Source organism: Melanerpes formicivorus, unplaced genomic scaffold, assembly GCF_026170545.1.
Source record: "Melanerpes formicivorus ecotype bairdi unplaced genomic scaffold, bMelFor1.0.p_v2 SCAF_65, whole genome shotgun sequence".
Classification (NCBI taxonomy): Eukaryota; Metazoa; Chordata; class Aves; order Piciformes; family Picidae; genus Melanerpes; species Melanerpes formicivorus.
In genome coordinates, this window is record NW_027142417.1 from 2,642,215 (window position 1) to 2,664,029 (window position 21,815).

At 47.9% G+C, this 21,815-nt stretch overlaps 1 protein-coding gene and 1 non-coding gene across 3 annotated transcripts; both read right to left on the reverse strand.

The window, feature by feature from the left end:
* Positions 1 to 1,358: 1,358 nt before the first annotated feature.
* MYBL1 (MYB proto-oncogene like 1) lies at positions 1,359 to 20,116 on the reverse strand. 2 transcript variants are annotated; one of them, XM_068162502.1, is made up of 16 exons: positions 19,794 to 20,116; positions 16,004 to 16,106; positions 15,832 to 15,903; positions 14,532 to 14,624; positions 13,944 to 14,164; positions 12,750 to 12,933; positions 12,450 to 12,524; positions 11,529 to 11,633; positions 10,162 to 10,395; positions 9,271 to 9,630; positions 8,695 to 8,837; positions 8,209 to 8,323; positions 6,639 to 6,755; positions 6,437 to 6,541; positions 5,073 to 5,252; positions 1,359 to 3,953 (listed from the first exon to the last, which is right to left on the reverse strand). In XM_068162502.1, exons 1-16 carry the CDS (start codon positions 19,811 to 19,813, stop codon positions 3,825 to 3,827), a joined length of 2,256 nt encoding a protein of 751 aa, XP_068018603.1. In that variant the 5' UTR covers positions 19,814 to 20,116; the 3' UTR covers positions 1,359 to 3,824. The 2 variants fall into 2 exon arrangements, with proteins under 2 accessions (XP_068018603.1, XP_068018602.1); XM_068162501.1 differs by lacking the exon at positions 12,450 to 12,524 and having other exon boundaries at positions 19,794 to 19,898.
* A 463-nt stretch (positions 20,117 to 20,579) lies between these two features.
* TRNAY-GUA (transfer RNA tyrosine (anticodon GUA)) lies at positions 20,580 to 20,669 on the reverse strand. Its single transcript is given in 2 exon segments — positions 20,580 to 20,615; positions 20,633 to 20,669. It is a non-coding gene; the product is annotated as a tRNA-Tyr (tRNA).
* Between the last annotated feature and the right edge of the window lie 1,146 nt (positions 20,670 to 21,815).

Genomic DNA, 21,815 nt, shown 5'->3' on the forward strand with positions numbered 1-21,815 from the left:
CAGCTGGCACAGAAACAGCAATCCACAGCCTCCCCATGAAAGTAAGTATTTAAGCCTGTGAGGCTTCAGCTTATCCAAGGCCAAGGACACTTATGAAAGGGAAAATTAGATGAGGTGTAGCATCAGAAGACATTGGGGTATTTTCCACCCAGTCACTGAACCTTTACCTGAGTGCTTGTCACAAAACCAGCTGCAATAAGCAATTCCAGATTCAGCATTGTGGTGGTGTTGGACCTTGCTCACAGGTGTGGTGCGACCACAGTCAGTTAAAATCCAGTGTTCAAACTCTTATTCCATGGAGCTGGAGTCACTCACAATATGGCATCAGTGTGGTGCAACCTTCAGCTGTTCTCATGTAAAACCAGAGTCACAGTGCTAGGACCTGGGCTTTCTCTCACCAGCCAATGCCTTAAAGACCACTTACTCCAAGCACAAGCCAGTCCCATGAGTAAACTCTTCATATGACTAAACGTAGGGCTGTAGTTTCTCCTAGGTTTGGCTTACCAGCTCTCCACCTGCTCTACTTTTTTTCCACTGAGCAAAGTTGACATTGAAAAATGTCACAAGCATGACAGACTTCCCTGCAACACACTCATACATACTTCACCCTGATTTCAGTCTGCAGCAGCCAGCCAGGTGCTCTGCAGTCATCCCTCCTGGTTCGCCCCAAGAGATGGAAACCTTCCCAGGCAGGTCTGCAGGATGTTTGTGTACCATGGCCTGGCCCTGACAGCCAGGACCCCAGCAAAGCCCCAGTTACCAGTCACAATTTACCTCGACAGCTTAAAGCTGGGTGACAACTCTGCAGGACTGGCTTGTGTTGGTCCCTCTTTGTCTTTTTCCTCCAGCAGATTATCTCCATTTCATTGTTTGCCACTCACATTTTAACGCACAGCTGGGAAGGGCAATAATTGCCTGCTGAATCTCCATGTTTCCAGCAAAGTAAGGGTCCAAGTCTAATGCTAACTCTGATTAACACAAGTTTGTGAGTACTAGTGAGGTGAGGAAATCAATCAATCACAGCTCTCACTTGCATTAGCTGCCCAGAGCCAGGCACTCATAACAACACATCACTTTCACCACACAAATGAAAGCAGCATGAAAGAAAAAGCTTTACACTGGCAACATTCTTCACCCCTCAGATTGTCTCCTGTATGTAAATATTTGTGTTGAGGCTGAGACAAATAGAAACTGTTAAGCAAACACAGGTGGGCTCCATCCAGCTGGAGTGCCCCAGGCTTGCTGTCCCTGCCCAGACAAGGGCAGAACAGGTGGGTTTCTTGCAGCTTCACATGCACACACGTGGCTCTAATGAGCATCAAGGTCTCAAAGAACAGGCACTTAAGAGGAACCTGGTACATAGATGCTTTATTTCTGACATGAATATGGTCTGTATTGTATGTGAGAGTCTTACATAAATGAAAAGGTTGTTGTACAACAGAAACTAAGATAAACAAGGCATTTGTTGCACCTTATGTCAAACCTCAAAACAAAAATACTGAGTAATATGTGTTTAGGTGTCATGCAAGTCTGGCTGCTGCATGTACAAATAAACCTACCTACAAACTGAAAGAAATGCCAATGCACACAACGTTCACAAAGTAAGAAAAGATGCCTGACATGTGAAAGATCCAAACCTTCCTGCTAAAGCAACAGGGTTAACTACAGCGATCCAACCAATACCAACACAAATTATTACTACCTATCAGAACCCTACACTTAAACTTGGCGTAGGCAGCGTGGGTGATACCACTTCTGCTGAAAGAAATCCTCCAGATCCTAGATAGCCATTCTCTCTTAAGGTCTTGCTCCACTTCTTGTGAATTCAGTGCTGTCTCCAGCCTGGAATGTTGCTGTTAAAGCCATACCCAAGCCTAAGGCTGCCGAGAATTCCACTCGCCTCCATCCTCAGAGGGGAGGCACAACCCTGGCACGATGGCTCTGCTCTGATCCCTTCTTTATACAGGGTTCCCTCCCCCCACCCCTTTAAATTTTGATGTGAATTAAAAACTGCTAAAAACATTTATGCCTACTACTACCATAGCCAGGCCAATATTCCATATCAAAAAGCTCCTAAGATACAGCTTGTGTGTCAGCTTTGAGATGTTTAAAAAGCAACCCTTCACCCAGCCCTCACCTCCCTCATCCTCCGTTAAGAAGCTACTCTCGCCCACCTCTGGTATTCCAAGCGACAGGAAGACTTTCCACACCCTGCATAGTACTGGTTGATCTCCTACAGTTAACTAGAGAACCTGACAGCCAGGTGTAAGTTACATACAGTGCATACGATGCTCGCTCTTTCCGTCTCTCCTAGCAGCAAGCCGACCCCGCCGCGCCTCGGCGGCAGCACACCCGGGAGTGGAGAGGAAGAGTGTCTGAGTTATAAATAGCTACGGCTACAGTGTACAACCCTAGGGACCTGCCAGTACTTGTGGCTAGCACACCCTTACAACTAGGGAACACAAAACACCTCTACGACAAAAAGCAAACCGGAACAGTCCTTCAAGAACAAAAATAAGACACAAAATAAGTGCAAATACCTAAAATAGGCAACTAAAGCAACTGTTGTGACCTGCAAAGCCTTAAATAAGGACAGAGACTCGTCATAAATAATAGAAGGTTCTCTCTTTGCTCTTCAAACGTTTAGTTCAGCATGTAATGGTCAGACTTAAGTGCAGACAGAATTGTTTGGAGATCCAAGGTGCCAAGTTTCTTTCTTTCTTTTTTTTTTTCCCTTTTTTTTCTTTTTTTTACATAAAAATAGCCTCTCTCTATAATGCATTCACTTTCAGTTCCTATGCAGGACAAAGTACTCCTGGGTCACAGGCAGGACCCCACCACTCCTTTCTAACTCTAGTTCAACAAGGTAGAGGAACGGCTGCTGCCAACACCTTGTGGTTACTCTGGGGAGCGACATGATTGGAGGGTTCTAGTGCAATCTCTGCGTGGCTGTGACGTACAGTATGGAGTTGTGCACTTCCCCACTGCAATTCCTCTGCTCTTCCACACTCTCCACTTGTCCTTTTGTTCGGTGTAGCTGTTCTAACAGGAAACAACGTTGGCTCCTAGACAACCTGCACTCGTATAAATATCTACAGTTAAGCTTTCAAAGGAAAAATAAATTATAAACCCAGACTCCTTCCCCATGTACAAAGTTCGCCCTGCTCCTACGTACTGTACAATACATTCAACAATCATCTCGCTCCGAGATCTCTGAAGAAAAATACTGATGCTTTACACTAACCCCTAACTGACCCCCCTCCTGCCTACTTCTAGTACCATTTGCAAATAAATATATTTAACACTGTAGTTAATTTCATCGTTTTGCAGCATACCAAAAGAAATTAGTAGTGCAACTTTCTCTATCCTTCCTTCACCCTCCCTTTCCACTGTGTTTCTTTATGGGCTAGGGAATGCTACATAAGCAGAAGCACATTCACTCGTGTATCTTGCTGAGTTGGGAACCAGTAACAACCTATAAACCTACTCTATGTTGAAAATGCACTAACAGGAGAAAGAGCAATGCAAGAGAATAAATATGAAGAGATAGTCCTAGCCCCTCTGTGTTCTCACTGCTGCAACGCATTGGCCACGCTTTCCTGGCTTTTAGGCAGCTGGTCTCTTTTCATGACATTGAAGCAATTCATTGCAGAACTGTTTGTGCTATCCCTCGGTAGAGAACACAAGAGCTTGGTGTCTGTTCTGTGTCAGTGAGAAGAAAGGTAGCTTTAAGGCAGCTTCAAGGCTTCCCTCGGCAGGCAGCCTCCCCGTGCAGACTGCGCTCCGTGCGGATGGCAAGAGACGGCTGGCAGCTGTGGTGGCCGTCACAGTATGAGAGCCCTCGAGGTGCTGCTGGTGGCTGTGTATGTGCTCAGGTACCTCCTTGCTTGTTCAGTCATGATCAGCTGGTCTTCTGTTTTGCCGTAAACAACTGCTTCCCAATCACAATTTGGCTGCTCAAGATAAAATTGGGAGGAAGAGATTCTTTTACCTCACTGAAACACTTCAGCAACTCTCAGAGCAGTAACGGACTACCAAAACCCAGCAATATTTTACTGAGGATTTCCCTCTACAGCACAATAACCTGAAACCCATGACCAAGCTCCCTCTCCACCCAGCTCCCCAGCACTGCACCTGTGCTACACTTTTAAGTTCTAACACAAAATGAAAAAAGCTCTTGGAAGAGAGACCAGTTCAACAGTGGATGCAGAAAAGGGAAGTTAATTAAGCAATCCTCTCTTTGGGAATATTCCCACAGTCCTGGGCCAGACAGATGCATTCATGGTGGTGCAGTTCCCAGCAGTTAATGCTTGCTTTGGAACACCACAATTAAAGGAAGTTTGTTCTTTCTTAAGAAAGGATCTGAAAGTAATACTACTTAAACCCACATCATCACTGCAGCAATTAAGTGGGCAGAAGGATCAGGTTCCAGGTGCCCTGCTTTCTTCTTTCTTTTTTTAAATAGCTTTTAAATTAATTCAGAGAAGGAAAAAACAAACTTTAACATCAGCCCCCTACGGGCAAACTGGAGCAGGTCCCAAGTCAGGTCAAAGAGAATCTCTCCCTAAGCCTGGAGACACACAGAGGAGAAACCAGGTTCCAGTTGTAGCAGCATGGGAAATAGCTGGATGCACAAGAGGAGGCACGTTACAAGAACAATTACCAACAGCCCTGTGGATGAACTCTGCTCAGTGAATCCCACTGGGCTTATTCTGAAGCAAGCACCTCCCAGACATGAGAGACTTGGGTGCTACCAAGATTTAGGTTGCACCAAGTCAAGTTTTCTCACTGCTAGGCTTGGGTACCTGAACCTGCTTTGTAGGTTTAACCTATCCTGATGCTTTCCCCCCTACATTCAAATCTTAAGGGCCACTCAGTGAAACCTCAGGGCTGTATTTGACGAGCTTAGCTGTGATTAAACACTTCATGGGCAAACAACCAGCTTACAAGAAATAAGGACCATGGAAACACTGACCAAAACTAGATCACTGAATGGGACAATTCCAGAGATCAGTACAAGACAGAACCCCCCCAAGATCTCTTGGCTACCCTGATAACAAAACCATGCAGACCTGAAGAGCCTTCTCCATTTTGACATTCTTTGAAGCACATGCATTGAGTTTCTTCTTAATGACTGCATTTGCTTTGCTTGCTGCATTTGTCTCCTGGGTTTCTGCTGTCAGGTTACATCTGTTGTCATGTATTTCCAACAATGGCTTCATTAATAAAGATGTGGTGTATGCATTTTCTGACTAGTGACAGAATTGAGAGGAGAGAGAACAGGAATAACAATTAGCATGTAATAACAATAATGTCTTCAGCTGCTGCAATCAGAGAAGCCAAAGTGTGCACAGAGCAAATATGATCAGAAAGACCATAGGAAAGAATCTGAAAGAAAAAAGGAACAAATAGTATCTGAAGCAGCAGTCTGGGCTGCACTGGAATTCCTGGTCAATCCTGAGCACAGGAACACAAGTGGCTGCTGGCATGCTGGAGGCATCACTGCACAGAGAACTTCCTTCATGCAAAACCACCCTACAGCTGATTAGGTGTTGTTAAGAGCAAGCCTTGAGAAAGTGGCAACTACAGAACATTTTCAAAGACATCTTGTCACTCACTGTCAGTGCAACCCTTGTGAGAGTAATCACAAGGAGACTAGAGTGAAACAAGTTAAGATCAGTACTGGGGGGAGGAACTGCTTTAAGAAGTAAAATATGATACCAGCACCACTATCTCCTCCTTGAGTGCAGCTTCATACCTGATCAGGAGTCAGACATTGACTCTTTCAGAATTAAGTTAACATATGTGTTTAAGAACTAGATTGGAATCAAGTTTTCCTGCAAGTCTGAAGATTAATTTGTTCACTCACTCACCTGGAAAATATTTGGCTACTTACTAAAAGAATAGAGACCAAACAGCCCCATCTCTGAGCTCATTGGGTATTCAAATTCCTTCAGCCAGAGGAAGCCCACAAACCTCACCTCCTGTGCACCTGCTATTCCTTAAAGCATTCCTTGCTGTGTGAGAAGGAGAGCATGCTGCCTAATGTACAAGCAGGTACTTCAGAACATGCCTGCCAAGCATGCAAAACACAGGGCAAAAGCCACCTTCCTGGTGCATGAGGGAGAGCTTCAGCATGCCACACACGCTCAATCTGTTAGGGAACCAGGGTGGAAGCAGCTTTGCTCTAGAAGCAACTCTGCAAAGCATCCACAGCACTTCAGCAGTCCAGCTCTGAAGGCTGAAAGGAAGAATTCATGCATCAATTTAAGCTTCAGCAGTGGAAGTTGTACTTCCAGCTGAAGGCTATTTTTCACTTTCTAGCTTTGTGAATCTAGCTCCAGCCCAACACTTTATTTCAGCTGAGAGAATGAAAGACACTCAGGTCTGTGTTAGTACTGCTGCCAGTGATGCCCTTCAGTCATTCAGGACTTACCTGTACATCTAAGCTATTCTCTTCTGTGAAGAGCTGGGCACCAAGCTCTTCCTTCTCCCAGGGATCCAGGACCAGTGATTTTCTGACTTTTTTAGAAGAGTTGTGCTGCAAGAAACATTTTTGCAGAGAGAAAAAAAAGTGGTTGTACAACAGTCTCTAAAAGCAGTGATTTGCTGTTTGGAATCAACTGTTGCAGTGTTACCTCCTGCTTGCAGCTTTTATAGAGAGTCTCTTCTTCCTCCTTGAGAAATATATCTGTTCCAGTTTCCTCTTTCAAAACTTCCCTAATGTCTTCCTCCAAGAAGGCAAGTGGTTGTGACTAAGTTCATTAAGATTGAAGGAGAAAACACAGGGAGTCTATTAGTTGCTCATGTTCCACTTTCAGTGACTGTAGACCAGAAAAGGTCTTGCAAAACACAGCAGGAGCTTTAAGCTCCTGTAGTTAACAGCTGCAGATCAACATTTCAGATTCATTTTACTCCACATCAGTTCTAGTCAGGCTGGAAAAAAAAAAGTACACATGCACTAACTCCTCCAAAAAAGCAGAGAAGATGACATGCAAAAGACTTGTTAGTATTTATTAGCCATGGTTCTCCACTGACAGAAGGGATACAAATATTTTAGGCATATTAAACATATCTGCATACATAGAAATGCACTCAGAATTGGGCTGTCAAAGCCTGGCTGTTGTTGGGAAGGAATTGACATCCATCTCAGCAGCAACCTTTGAATGAGACATTGATAGTCCCAAGTACAGTGCTGAATTTCACAGAAGCCATACAGATGGCTCCTTTGTGTACCAACAGGAGAATTCCCTTAAGCCCTCCAAATGTGATTTTGAACAGGAGGTTAATAGTGGACAGAAACAGGAATGCCAAACCACTCCATTTGCATAGTGTGAATCTATAGGGTAACACAGATGGTGCCAAGCCCCGTGGCAGAGTCTGAGCTACCTTCTGTGTTTGCAGGGAGGGAGCAGTCAATGTATATTGGCTGGAATTTTTTCAGAACTTGAAAAGCATATGTCTGCTGGATTCCAAAAGTTATTACACATTAACATACCTCAGCTAGGCTAGCAAGAGAGCAAAAACTGAACTAGACTGCAACAAACAAAACAGTAACACGATCCAAAGTCAGTCACAAGCCCTCTGTGACAGCCAGAGGAATCATGAATTGCTGTCTTAAGATTAGGGGGTTAGGATGAAGAGAATTGCAGACATCACTCAAGTAACCTCCTAGGAAGGCTGCAACACTTCCAAACATCATCTCACCAAAGAAAATAATCAGTCTCCTCAGGACACTAGCATGCTGTGGCAGACACCTAGTTTCAGTCCTAGCACTGTAGAACTGAAACCAGAGAACAGCTCAGCTCTTCCACAGCCCAGAGGGCTCACAGATAATGCAGCTTTTCAAGTCAAATGTGAAAGGTGCTTAAAATACCCAGGCCAGTCCCCCCTTTGCTCTGGCTAGGTTAGGCAGCTGGTAGATAACCCGGGTTTCACTTTGAAATAAGCCAGAATGCTGTTAAAATTAAAGTTAATTAAGAATGCTTCAAGCATTGAAACTGCAGCCCCAGGCAACAATGTTCCCACTCTGTAAGAGGCAGAGTGTTAATTAAGCAAGGCTACACAAACTGAAGCTAACTCAGGAATGCATTTAAGGTTACTGTGGATGAAGTGATTCCAGGTAGTGGCCACTGTTCCAAAGGACAATGTCCCCCCACCGCACTCGAGTCTAACACACACAGTCTGCCTCAGTTTGGAGCCACATACCGTCAGCTTGAGGGGACCATACTTCTTCTCCTGAGCAGCCAAAGCATTTTTAAAAGGAGTTGGTGTCCTTGGTGTTGAACCCAAGAGAGATCTCCTAATGGTGGGAGTTCTGAAACTATTCAAGCACAGAAAAGCACTCACACAGGCATTTTATCCGCAGCAGTATAATAACATGCATCAAAGAAATGTTGTAAAACTGCCTGATTTGCACAAGAAACATCCCCACCAGGAATCTGAAAGCCTTAACATCACCCCAGGTACATTAAACCTCAATTGGATTTTGGGCAGTGTTTTACAAGGGGAACAATTGCCACACTTCTTGTTAAGTGAAAAGCGGGAGACCAATTTGTTTGTACACAAGCATTTAAGGGCCAGGGGTTTTAAAACCCCTTCACAACATGCATGCAGGAAGACTGATTTCTCAGTGCTGAGGGAAAGCTGGGCTCCTCTGGGCAGCACCAGCAATGTTTCATTTCATAATCCTACCCCACGTTCTCCTTTTGATCTTTCGGTGCCATTTCCTTGTGGAGAGGAGTTGTGAGAAGAACTTTCTGCCCACAGATTGGAGTGGATGTAAATGCAGGATTTTCAAGGTTAAATTGGTCATTTCCAGAACAAGTGTTGAAAAACTAGGGGGGGGGAAAAAGAAAAAGGCAAAACTAAGCAACCTTAAAGAACAAAACTTCAGCACTCTGCTGAGCAACGAAAGGATTTCTGCACACCTCTGGAGGGTTTTTTACTGACAAAGCCCAGCAAGTTATTCTTGCCTTCCACACCCAAGATTTGTGATATTTACCACTGAAATCTTGGTTTTCTCCTTAAAATCCCTACTGCTGAATTAGGTCAGGGAGACAATAGGTCTCTGTCAACAATTATTTGCATGAGAAAGTGCGAGCTGAGACCCAAGTCCTCACCGCCCCCAGGCAGTGCCCAAAACAGAGGCAATAGGTTATTTAACTCTTGCTTTTCACTAGATCTACCCTCATGCAGACAGGTTTGGGCATCTCTGTTCAGGGCACAGGGTATGACCAGGGAAGAGTGCAGCCTTCCAGCCTGGCTGACCTGGGATGGAGAAAACGGTAGTGTCTTGACGGGGGTGTGCTTCAGCGCCACGTGTATGGCATCACCACACAGGCCGTCGCTCAGTTCGCTCGCTGCCGGCTGCCCCACACGCAGCCTCCTCTTCTTTCTGAGGATGGTTGGAGGAGTGCTGAATTTGCTCAGGTTTGGGGTGGAAGGGAAGGTGGCTTCCTCCTCGGCGCCGTGCTTCTTGCCGTCCAGCAGCACGCTGACGCTGTAGGGGCACTCGGCAGCCCCCTCGTTGTGCTGGATCCGCATCAGCTTCACCGGAGCTGGCTTGGCAGGAGATGCAACAGCCTCTGACAGCTCAAAGCTGGTGACATCACTCCACGCCACAGGATCCTGTGGGGCGACAGGCAAAGCTCTCAAGCACTAGCAGGCTTACCTCAGGCGATTTCCCGAAGCCCAGGCCAAGCCAACAGCCACACACTGAGTGACTCTCCCTGTATCTTCCATACAGCCAGAGAATGGTTTGGGTTGGAAGGGACCTTAAAGATCATCCAGTTTTGACCCCCACTGCCCTGGGCAGGGACACCCCCCACTAGACCAGGTTGTTCAAAGCCCTGTCCAACCTAGCCTTCAACACAACCAGGGAGAGGGCATCCATGACCTCCCTGGGCAACCTGTTCCAGTGTCTCACTGCCCTCACTGTAAAAATGTCTTCCTGATTTCCAGCCTGAATCTCCCCTCCTAACAATCCTAAACCAGTGAATATTTTAAACCACAATTCTTTTAGAACAGGCAGCAAAACAAAGGCCTCAATGTGGGTGAGACTACAGAAAGACAGAGCAGGAGGTAATTCCAGGAGTATTTCACACCTACTGTGTAAATGGCCATTCCCAACAAAGATTGCTTTAGAACACACAGACTTACAGACTCTATGAGCTCCAGTGTCTCTGCAAAGTCTGGAATGGTTTGGAGAGATGACAACATTGTGTTTGCTTCCACAGCCAGATACTTAGGGGGGGAATTGTGCTGAACAGATGTGCCATGGGTCTCCTCCATGCTGTAGAACTCACTGTTTTGCTCCCCAAAGCTACTGAGTGTGTTAGACACACAATCTTCCATGACAAAGCTTCCAGACCAACAGGGCAAGTTTGCAGCTTGCTAAAAAGTAGGAAGAGACAAGTTAATCTTACTCAGTGTACAGGCTGAAAGAGGCAATTCTGGGACCATGGGGAGGGGAAAACCAAAAACTGACTGAATGAGGAGGAAAGCCTCAGCATAACTATTGGTTTCTGCCTTTTCAAACACTAATGATCTGCTTGTAAGGAGAAGGCCAACTGCATTAGTACACTAACACACTCAACATTCTCAAACCAAGCAAGACTTCTTTCATCCATATCTTACACATGCTTATAACTCAGCTCATTATGGGCTGCACTGGAAGCCATCCCTGATGCTTGCAGTATATTATGAAGCCATCTGCACTGCAGAACACAGGTGCATTTTAAGATTAGAAACTGCTTCTACAGTGTAAAATACTTCCTGAGTGACTTGAGCCTTTTTACAGTGCAGATTCTACACTGATACTTTAACTTCCCAATGGTGAGCCCACTTTGGTACACTCAGCACTCACAGACTGTAACTGGAAGTCTAGAACCAAAGCAGATTGCACCAGCTGAGCAGAACATTGCACCCTTTCAAGAGGACACCAGGAACAGCTCCACATAACACTACAAGTTCACCTGTAATCTAAATTGGTGGTCACTGTGGCTGGTTGGGTGTCTAGTGGTGTCCACAGTTCTCTGCTCCTGAGGAAATAAGTGACTGTCAGCTGCAAGTGTCTCCCACCCCCCTGAAGCAGATGTAAACTTGGTGCAGTGCAAAGCTGTGTACTGTTTGCCATATCCCAGTGTGGGAACTGACTCTTGCAAGGACTCACACAGAGGCTTGATAAAAATATCAACTATGTCCTTCCCACCTTTCTCTGTTGAACAGATGACTGCTGACCTACAAACCTGAATGGCAGACTTATGATCCAGTGTGCTGCCTCTTCAAGAGGGTGAAAACCCTGGGCTAAACTGTAGGTCACATTTCTCCTGTTTTCACTGCACTAAACCAAATTTACCTCCATTCTAATACACAGACTGTGGTTTTACTACCCAACAGCCACAGGTTTGCTTCCAGCAGGTTTGGTGAGGACACAGCACAACCCCTCCCCAAGTATCTATTAGTAAATTGCTGAGGATTGCTGCCAGCAAAACATAGAGAGCTCCACAGACATTCACAGGCCTTACAGAGGATACTCGTTTCCTTCTGATTTCATTCTCTGCTGACATCAGTAGCAGCTCGAGTTCCTTTATTTTCTTTTCTTTATCAGGGTCATCATCAATAAATGACTGCTGAAGAAAGGAAGAAAGAAGTCATTACTCTTTTCCACCTCTGCCATCCCTCCAAGCAAAGATTCTACATTCCAGCAGCTAGGCTTTTAACAGGACCAGAGAGGGAGCAGGGACAGAGCTGCTCAAGCTGTATCCTATCTGTAGTGCAGTGGTCACTCACACTAAAAGCAACTCCAGCAGTTACCAGGAAATACATCTGGTGCTGAAGGGGTACCCAAGCCAATGGGTGAGCACATTTCTAACCCAGCCTGTCAAAGCTGAGTACCCTACAGCACACTAAACAACAGTCACTCAGCTCTAGCTTCAGCAGCAGCACCCTGCTAGGTGTGCTTCCCACAGCTGGGAGTCACTTATCCTAAATGTGCATCTTCAACTGGCTGACAGAAGTTCAGCAGTCAGAAGAAATAAGTAAAGTCTGCTGAGAACAAAACCCCACAGCCCCAAGGGCAAGTCACAGTTGTTTGAACCCAGTCTTTCAGCAGGGTTCTATTTATGATGTACTACAAGCAGTAAAATCTTGCTTTAAAATCTTTTAGACTCTAGGTAAAACTAACAGGTCACTACCTCAACATAAAGATTTAACCAGCAGCCTCTGTTTAAGCCATACTTCTGTCAGAGACAAGCACAACCATTGTGTTTCTGAGGTGTGTAAAGAAGGACAGCTCCTTTATTCCTGCCTAGCTCTACCAATGAAGCCTGCTCAGAGGATTGATAATGAGCTAAAGATATTCAGAAGTCACAGGCTTCTCAACTCTTCATTTTGCAGCATAATACACAGAACAGTCTCTGCATTTACAGTGCTTGTTAACAATTTACCTGAACTAAGTTGGAAGAAGCTGAAGCATGCTCTAGACAGCTGCCTTCTGCTGAGGCATACTGATATGCAGGAATCTAGAATGACAGAAAGGATTTTACAAACCCTAAAGAACAGGAGGCCACAAAATTCTCTCTAGCTTCTTGATCATAAGCTACTTAGTATTGTTTACAAAGCCTAAGGTACCACAACAGCACAGAAGTACTCAACAGCTCTTCGTTCTTCCACACCTGTTCCTCATTCAAAGCCCAATAAAGCAGCTGACAGCGGGAAACACCAATTGTCCTGGCTGTTGAACTTACATGTGTCTGAACAGGCATGTAATATTGACTCTGAGTGTGCAAGTCCTCCATAGGCAGGCTGGGCTGGGGCTCCAGGGTGGATGAAGTGGCTCTTTCAGACTTGAGAGCGTCCTGCAAGTACCCCTCCTGCTCCACCTTTCTCCGCATCGTCGAGTTCCAGTGATTTTTAATCGAGTTATCAGTCCTAAAAGCCAAGTGCACAACAGTGGCTGGGGTCATATCTCAGAGATGCCATAACTTATAGGGCTTGAACAGTGGCTTAATGCAAAGCCACAGATCCAGAAAGCTCCAACAGCCTGGACTGGAAGTTCTGCTACCAGCAGTGTTTTGACACCATTGCTGGAAAGCTACACTTCAAAACTTCCTTCTGCTAAGCCTGCAGTCCACAGGACATTAGGAGTAGCAAGAGGAAGCCTTGGTTCTGCCTGTGATGATGGGTAAGAATCTGTTTTCTTGGACACTTGTGACAGCTACATGTTCTCTGTCACTACATTATTCACCCTCTGCTACAAGTTTTTGGACCACAAAGCTTAGGCAGTCAGCCTGCTGCCCCACAGCACAGGAAGGGCACTGGGGCTGGTGTTTGCCATGGGAAGAGAACTCTTCTAAAACACAGCTAGCAGCTGCATTGCCTGCTCTGAGCTTTCTGTGCAGCCTTGTGGAAGATCCCACTGCCTCTAGGGGCCCTTCATCTCATGAAGGGAAGGCAGGCATGGCAGCAGAGCCCTTGGACAGGGAAAGCCTGCAGTTCCACAGGCAGGCTGAAACCACTTTGGACTCCAGACAAGCATTAAGGCAAGAGCAGAGGATGAATGCACTACAGTCTCAAACTGGCGACGTTACTGCTAGAGAGGTACACAGCCCAAGCAGTTTGCTGTAAGCCCCATTCCTCATTCAAGCTCAACTCCAAAAAGTAGTCCCCTTATTCATCCCACTAGGGTTGGGCTCCTTACAAATCTTCCAGGTCTAGGATCCAATCCTTAGCTGAGTCTCATCTTGGATTTATTTTCAGCCAGTAAATTGGTGATTGAGGAATGCCTGTGTCCTTACAAACTCCTCTAGCCCTCTCCAATGCCATTCAGGTGCAATCCATTCCCTTCCCATGCCTCTAAAGGATTTTCTGTGATTCATGGACTTAAAGTGTCACTCTCAAACAGACATCTCTAAGGACAGCAGCACAGAGCTGAAAAGCACCTTCCAGGGAGCAGCTTTGCTATTTCAGCCCATCGGTTTCCCAGACGCTTGTGAGCTTCATAGATGACTCTGTCCTCCTCTTCTGTCCATGAAGACTTCTTCACCTCAGGATTGAGATGGTTATGCCATCTCTCTCTGCACTGCTTGCCTATTCTTCCTTTCAGGTGTTTTGCAATCAGAGACCAGCGCTTTGGACCATACTTCTGAACTAATTCAATAACCTGGAACACAGATGGAAGCAGGTGATCCTTTCACAGCTTACATTTCCCACATCAAAGAGATTGAAATGGTGAAGAGCAAAAGATATAAATGAGACCTTAGACCTCTAATGCTGTAAAGAGATGTAAGCTAGAGCAGCTCAGCTAGCAGCCTGAGCAAGGGGAAATGAAATGCTTGAGCCTTTCTATCTCTCAGACATTCAGCTACTTAAAAGCAGCTACATGGCTCTGAGTTGTCACACAGCAAGCGGTAACAGTCTGTCACAAGGTGCATCACAGATCATCTGTGGGGATGAAACCCAAGAAAAAGTAGACATTCTTAGCAATTTTATGCCAGTAAAAGAGCACAGAATCATTTAGTTTTTATTACCCTCTGGTCTTCTTCTTTAGTCCAGGGCCCTTTAATCAGTTCTGGGTTTAGTACCTTCTGCCATCGATGCTGGCACTGAAAGTCTGAGCGGTTCTGCAACAGTTTCAGAGGAGCAGTGTTGGAGGTTAAGTCTGAGGCACACAAACCTGTCAATATTGGCTAGCCACGATTATTTGCACATTTCACATGAAAAGACTTATTCAGGTATTTGTTCTAATAGTTCAATTCTCCCTTATTTCTTCTTCCACATGCTCACAAAAACCCCTCTCCAGCAAAGCCAATCCCTGCACAGGGCTCTCCTCACTGCAGCGTTCCTGATAATCACATTCAAACTCACTCTTTAAAGACAAACTCAGAATTACTTCTGTCCTCAATACTCCACACCTTCCCTGAGCTCTGTGACTGAGATGCTTTTGACATGTTCTACAACCTACACATGGAAAGACACTTCTAAAGCAAATACCTTTTCTCTCAGATAAAAGGATAACCTTTTCTCTAGGTCTCAGATGGACATATTCTCAGCTCCTTACCAGTGGTAAGGAAAGCAGGTTTATGTCAAGTTTAGCTAAGACAGACTAATTGAACATTGCTTCTTTTCTGCTCAGGACAGATGGTGCTTTTCTGTAGCTTCACCAGCAGTCTGTGAGGCCAGTGCAGCTCTCACAGCTGCAGAGTCATTTCATGTTTGAACCAGCAGCTCTTTTACTCATTCCCAGCTGACCAGTGGAACTGAACAAGGAATTTTAATTGTAGTAGAAAGCTTCCAAGAAACCCACAAAGGATCCACTGGTAGCAACTGAAGGTATGTTTGGGTGGGAAGATTGACGTGTTAGGGAAGCAGTTGTCACTGTAAAAAGCCACAAACTAACCAACACACACCAAAACAAGCAACATTCCACCTCCCTTTTCCTAAGGTGCTGAAGAAACTGACCCTGCTGCTTTCAGGCAGTCCCAGATGCAAGCCACCCTCCCAGCTTCAGCAGCAAGCTGTGCAGCTGCAGATTTAACCAGCTCAAGTGACAAAACCAACAGGAACCCAGAATGAAAATAAACAGAAGTGAGGACAGAAGGCACCCATGATTGTTGGTCATCTCAGGCTATCACTTGAGCCCCTGCCTGAGCTGATGGAGTTCTCCACGTTCTGAGCCAGATCTCAGCTCCAATTTGCAAGCAGCCTTTAAAAAGAGGATTTTTTACTATAATGTGTTTGTGATTTCTTTTCCAGCCCACTTCCAAACTAGACACATGACCAAAGGAACTCAAAATTCAAAGGCAGTTTACTGAAACAGATCCAACTCACTTGTAGATGACTAGCAATGAAAGCCCAATCATCTGTACCATGTTGTTCCACCAGCTTCTTCAGCCTTTCATCCTGTTAAGACAAAACCTCAGCCAGTGCTCCATGCCATAGGCTGCTGCACAAGAGCATATTTCACATGGGAAGGAAGCTAAAGCCAAGCAGAAATCATTACCTCATCACGTGTCCATTTCACCCTGTTACAGATCTTCTTCAACACTTTTTGCTGTGGCACTTCATAGTCATGATCCAGATACTGAAGGTTTTCATCTTCTTCACTGCAGGGTACAACAGAAGAGTGAAGAAGGTGGAAACAGTTAAAAATCACGCTGAACAACTTATTTGTCAACTGCTTGTACCATTTTGACCCTCAACCTGCACATATCATTCTAAAATGGCACATGGAATTGGCATGAAGGGAAGCCCTGCCTCCAGCACAGCCCTGTATTCACCATGCCAGAGGAACAGGATTCATCTCCAGGCCAAGCACTGAGATATGGACTGAAAATTCACTTCACTCAAGCCTTTGAAGCAGAAGCTGCCACTGGAAATCAGGGTGGGGGTGGGGCTGTAACACATTTCAGGATCTTTACACAAAGGAGCTTATAAAACAAGGTGTTTTGCTACTCTGCAAAGTACATTCATGGTCTGCCTCCATAACTCAAACACAAGGGTGCCAAATAATTCAGCATCAACTTGAGACTGTCAGTTCCTGCCTGGAATAAAAGTCTTGCCTCAACGTTACAGAAATTAGACAACTCCTGGATGTGTTCCTGTGTGACCTTCTCTAGGTGAACCACAGAATCATAGCATGGTTTGGGTTGGAAGGGACCTAGGTCATCAGGTCCAACCCCCTCTGCAGTGAGCAGGGACATCCTCAACTAGAGGATGAACTAGGGGGACCTGCCTCGGTATGGGGATTGAACTCAATCTCCAGAGGTCCCTTCCAACCCCAACCATTCTGTGGTTCTGTGAAGGCAGAAATATTCCAAGCAGCAGCTACTCTGCCAGTGCCAAGAGGCAGGTAAACTGTGCCTCCATGTAGATCCCACTCCATCTACTGGAGAAAGGCACAATCCACAGCCTGGAGAAACAAAGCCCTGCCGACAGGCAGCGCAGGGAGACGTTCCATGGAAATACCAAACTCGTGTGCCAGTGACTCATGTCAGACAGCATAAACTCAAACACATGTGGAAACCCAGGCCTAGCAACACGACGAGCAGCTCCTCTGCAGGAGCCACAGCAAAGACACAAAGGGACTCTGCTCTAACTGAGAGCACTGCAGTCTCCATCTGTGTCCATTCTATGATCAGTCCAAAGCGCTGTACAGCACAAATCCACGTTCAAAACTAAGTGTAGAAGTTCTGCTTAGCCCTGAAAATGGCTTCAATTTTTCAGTCAAAGGTTAAAGAAAACAAATCCTTAATCCCAGTAACAGACTTCACCTGAGCTGGTGCCCTAGGAATGCATTAGATGGTGGATCTCTACTTTATTTCCCAGACAAGTGGATTTGTTACTTCCCATGAACAGGTTCTGTGGCTAACACAAATGTATGGTCCCTCAAGCAGAGCACCACTTACTTGAGAGCTACAGGGCAGTGTGCACCCAGCTCTTGCACACCCAATGTATTTAACATTGCTTCTACTGCCCACCCCACATCTGAAAGTGCCCTCAGCTTCATGATGTATTTTGTCACTCCTAAACATATTAAAACTTGGTGGAGCCAGTGAAATACCCAACATAAGCTCAGCAGCAGCAAGGTCTTCACAGTATGTGCAAAAAAGTAAGCTGCAAACACAACAATTGGAGTTTTGCATTAAGTGGCTTAGGACTTAAGAAAAGAGGATTTAAACTCACAGGTAACTAAGAGTTTTCTCTTCCCCCTCCCACTTTCTGCCTCTTTTATCCACAGGTTCTCAAACTTCAGCAGCATCTCACTGTTGCAAGGTGCATAGCTTATTATTACAAACCTATTCCACACCGAGCAGGCCACACAGTTTACTTACAACTAAAATGTGGCCTTGTGGTTAAGCCCTTTATCAACACAATCTCCTCACCCACTGCACAGCAAAAGACTCCAAGAACAGAGCTCCAGCTACATGACTTTGAAAGAGGGCACCGACCTCTCCTGCACCTTGCCTGCGCAGGAGCAGCTGCTCAGCGCTCAGTCTTGTTTAGACTAGCACACCACCAGATCATACATTGAATCTCCATGAAGGGCTGGGACTAACAACTTCAGGGTTTGATTGAAAAAACAGTTCAACCACACAGGGTTGTTCTAGTTCATTTGCCAGTTCTTTTGCAGTTATGAAACTGGGTTACACACTGCTCCAAAGTGGAATGCAGCCACCAAATGTCATTAAATAAGAAATCTGGAACAATAAAGTATTTCCTGAGCTCTCTGCTAGCTGCCTTTGCAGTTCTGAGTCGAGAACCATTAAAGGACAAAAATCAAGCTCCCAAATGCAAAACCCAAGAGCAGTTTGACAAAATTAAACTTGAGTCCACTCAGTGCAAAACAATTATACTCTCTCCTCACTCCAAGATTAACACTCTTGAAGTCACCTTTAGTTAAACTCAGAATGACAACGGGTTGGGCTTGGAGGCACCACCGCCACGCACCGCCACAACATTCCTCCCGGGCTACTGATCTCACACCCAAGTGCTCTCTGCTCTCCACAAGCAGTTGTACTTTCAATCATGACATCAAAGCACTCCACAACCACCAGAGCTGCTACAAGCTAAAGCTTTGCAAAGATGAAACTATGGTTCGGAGCACCACAGATGAAAGCCTCTTAAACTACACCACGCAGCCTAGGAGTAACAAGAGATGTTCTCTCTCTGAGCTGATTCTTGCAGACAGCCAAGTGCAGAGAGCTCCAGCAGCTAGCCTCTGCAAGCAAAGCCCCTGACTGAATCTTTGCTCCTTGCACGAAGAGAAGCCCTAAAGCACTGCTGTCTCTAGCTGCAGCTTTGCAAATAAAGAGGTCTATGAACTCTTTCCCTAGATGAGGAAAATGCAGAAACAGTTTTACTATCTGTAAGTTTGAAACCATCCCAAATTCCATGAGAAGTATGCAGCCAGTAAACCCCAGATACCACAGGTAACTCACTCATTAGCATTACTCACTGAGCATCTTTTCCTTTCTCAATCCCACTCCTGCTTTTACATTTCTTTGTCACTTTCTCTTTAGGACAAGAACAACTACAGCAATAAAACAGTTCTGCCTGGCCCACCTGCTGAGTACAATGACATACCCATTTTTATGTCAATAGAATAAGAGAGGTATCCAAAACCTGGGGCTTCTGCCGAAGCTCAAGGAAAACATTCTCTCAGGGGTGTTTCAAGCTAGATTATCACATCTTCAGTCCAAGAATACACCGAATCAGAAGCAGTAGGTGTGTTTAAGATATCGGAAGAATCGGCAGGCCTGAACGTCGACTGAAAGCCCCAACAAGGCTGAGCCAACGGCACTCGGGGTGGAGAAGAGCAAAACCAGTGCTCCGGCAGGAGAAAAGCAACCAGCAGGAAAAGCTACGCAATGGTCACTGACAGGCTGTGCTCTGACAGGCTGAGTGAGCACAGCGAGGCAAAGCTAAGGAGGAGATGCCCAGGTAAGAGACAGCGATGGTCTGGGGGTAGGCACAGGAGTGCGAGCAGCCAGGGGCGAGGCTGAGCCCCCCGCGCTGGTGACGGCAGGGCAAGGGGGGCAGGTACCTGTGCGGGAGCCGGCCGAGGGAGGACCCAGCGGGCAGAGGGAGGGCTGGAAGGCGGGCGGCGGGCAGTGACACCCGGGGGAGGCCGAGAGCCAGCAGGGCTCGGCGGGGGGGGTGAGAGACGGGGCGGGGCGGCACCTGGCAGGGATCCCGGAGCGCGGGGGGGCACCTGGGCGCGGGAGCGGCGGCTGCCCAGGACGGGGGTGGGGGGCAGGAGGCTCAGAGAGCCTCGGGCCGCGGCCACTCACCTGCACGGTCTCTTCGCCATCCTCGGGGCGCAGCATAGGGGGGGCCGGCACGGCAGCGGGGCGCAGCGCGGAGCCCCCGAGCCCCCGCCCGGGCGCCCTCGCTCACAGTCGGGAGGCGGCGCAGGGCAGGGGACGGAGAGCGGGCACTGACGGCTCAGGAGGGCTTCAGACGAGCAGGACTCCTTTGACAACTCCCTGTTCCCCGCGTTATGCACAACGCACCGGCAGCCTCCCTCAGCCCCGACCCGGCCCGGCCCCCGGCGCTTCAGACATGGCTCGGCCTGGCCCCTGCCCGCAAGGACGGAGCGCGCAGCAGCCCCCCTCTCGCCCCGCTCCTGTCAGAGCTGCTGCGGGCTCCGGCGGCACCTTTCCACCCAGGGCTGCTGCCCTGTCCGGCCGAACGCTTCCCGTCCCCCGCTGCCGCCGCGGCTCCGCCGCCGCCACCGGCGGGCTCGGTCGGTGCCGCCGAATCTCGCGCCCAGCCTCCTTCCCGAGCCACCGTTTGAATCTGCGCAGGCGGACTGGCGCCCCATTGGCTGCGGCTGCCGCACGCGGGCCGGGCCGGGCCGGGGCGGGGCCGCGCGGCCGGGCGGGGCCGGGGCATGACGGGGGAGCGAGTCCTCCCGCTGCGCGGGCTCGTCGCTGCCCCACGCCCGCACCGCCGCGGCCCCCGCCCCGTAACGGGCACCCGCGGGGCGATAACGGTAGAGGTAACGGGCAGCGTGGCGGGAGGCTCCCCGACGGTAAAAAAACCGGCAGCGCCCCGCGAGGCAAAAATTACGCTTCTCCTTCGAGCCGGAATCGAACCAGCGACCTAAGGATTTCCGCGAGTGGCACCTCTACAGTCCTCCGCTCTACCAGCTGAGCTATCGAAGGGAGCTGAGCGCCAGCGCCATTCCACTGCAGATAGCGTGGTGCAACAGCCCCTCGCGGAGGCTGCTCTATGTTGTAATGGGTCTCGGTCTCTTTCCCGGGAACAGCAGGCGCTCCCTAGAGCTCCCTTGCTTTAAAACCGAGAACTGGAACTGCAAGTGGCCCGAGGTGACAGGAGGAGGGTTCTTACACTCAGGGTCTCCTTGGGGACAGCTCCCTCAGTGCCTCACACTGCCCTGGGGTGCGAAGACACACACACACCCCCAGCCCGTTTCACCCTTTCCTCCCCCCTCGGAAACACTGATTCCCGTGCTTGGAAAGCAAGAAATGAGTCTCCTCCCACCCCATCATCCCACTTTATAGGGCGCCTGGTCTACCAACTGCCCAGTTCGAGAGAAAATAAAGCAGGCACCGCGAACACCACACTGTGTCCCCGCGAACACGTCCGTGGGCACACACCTTCCCACGGCCATGGCTGCGCAGGCAGCGGCCGCCTCCCGCCGGCCCCTGGGCAGCGAGGGGAGGGCAGGGCGGGAAAGCCAGGCCCGCAGCGCCCTCTGCGCAGGCACAGGGGAAGCTCAGGCGCTGGGGGAGCTCAGGCCCTGTCCCGGCGGCAAGGGAAGCGCCGCCGCCAAACGCCGAATTTCCCCGAGTGGGACCTGCACAGTCGCGGTGTGGCGTCTTTCCCAGAACAAAACCCACACCCGATGGGGGTTCTGCTCACGCCCAGGTTTGTTTGTGCCTGCCGCTTGTGCTGCTGGGCGCTCAGCGCCTGCCCGCGCTCGCTGCGATTCGCTTCCAGCGCCCAGAGGCAGCCACCGCAGAGCGCTGACAGGAGGCTGTGAGCTGCAAACGCGGTGATCCGGCGGAGTGTGGGACAAAAACTGCCCTGAGACAGGTGCTGTCAGCTTCCCACGGTATGAAATCTCACCTCTTAGCCTTCATTTATGTTTCATTCACAGCTGAAGGAGTCTGAAATATTTCGGGGGGGGCTGTTTTTAGTAAGTACTTTCTCCTTTCTTCCCGTAGTAATAGGTTCTTGATTGGTAGGAGATAGTTCCTGAAAGCAATAGCTGAGTCAAAGTACTGAAATAATGAGGAGTGGTGGCCCTGTGATTAAAAACTAAATGAATAAAATTAATAAATAAA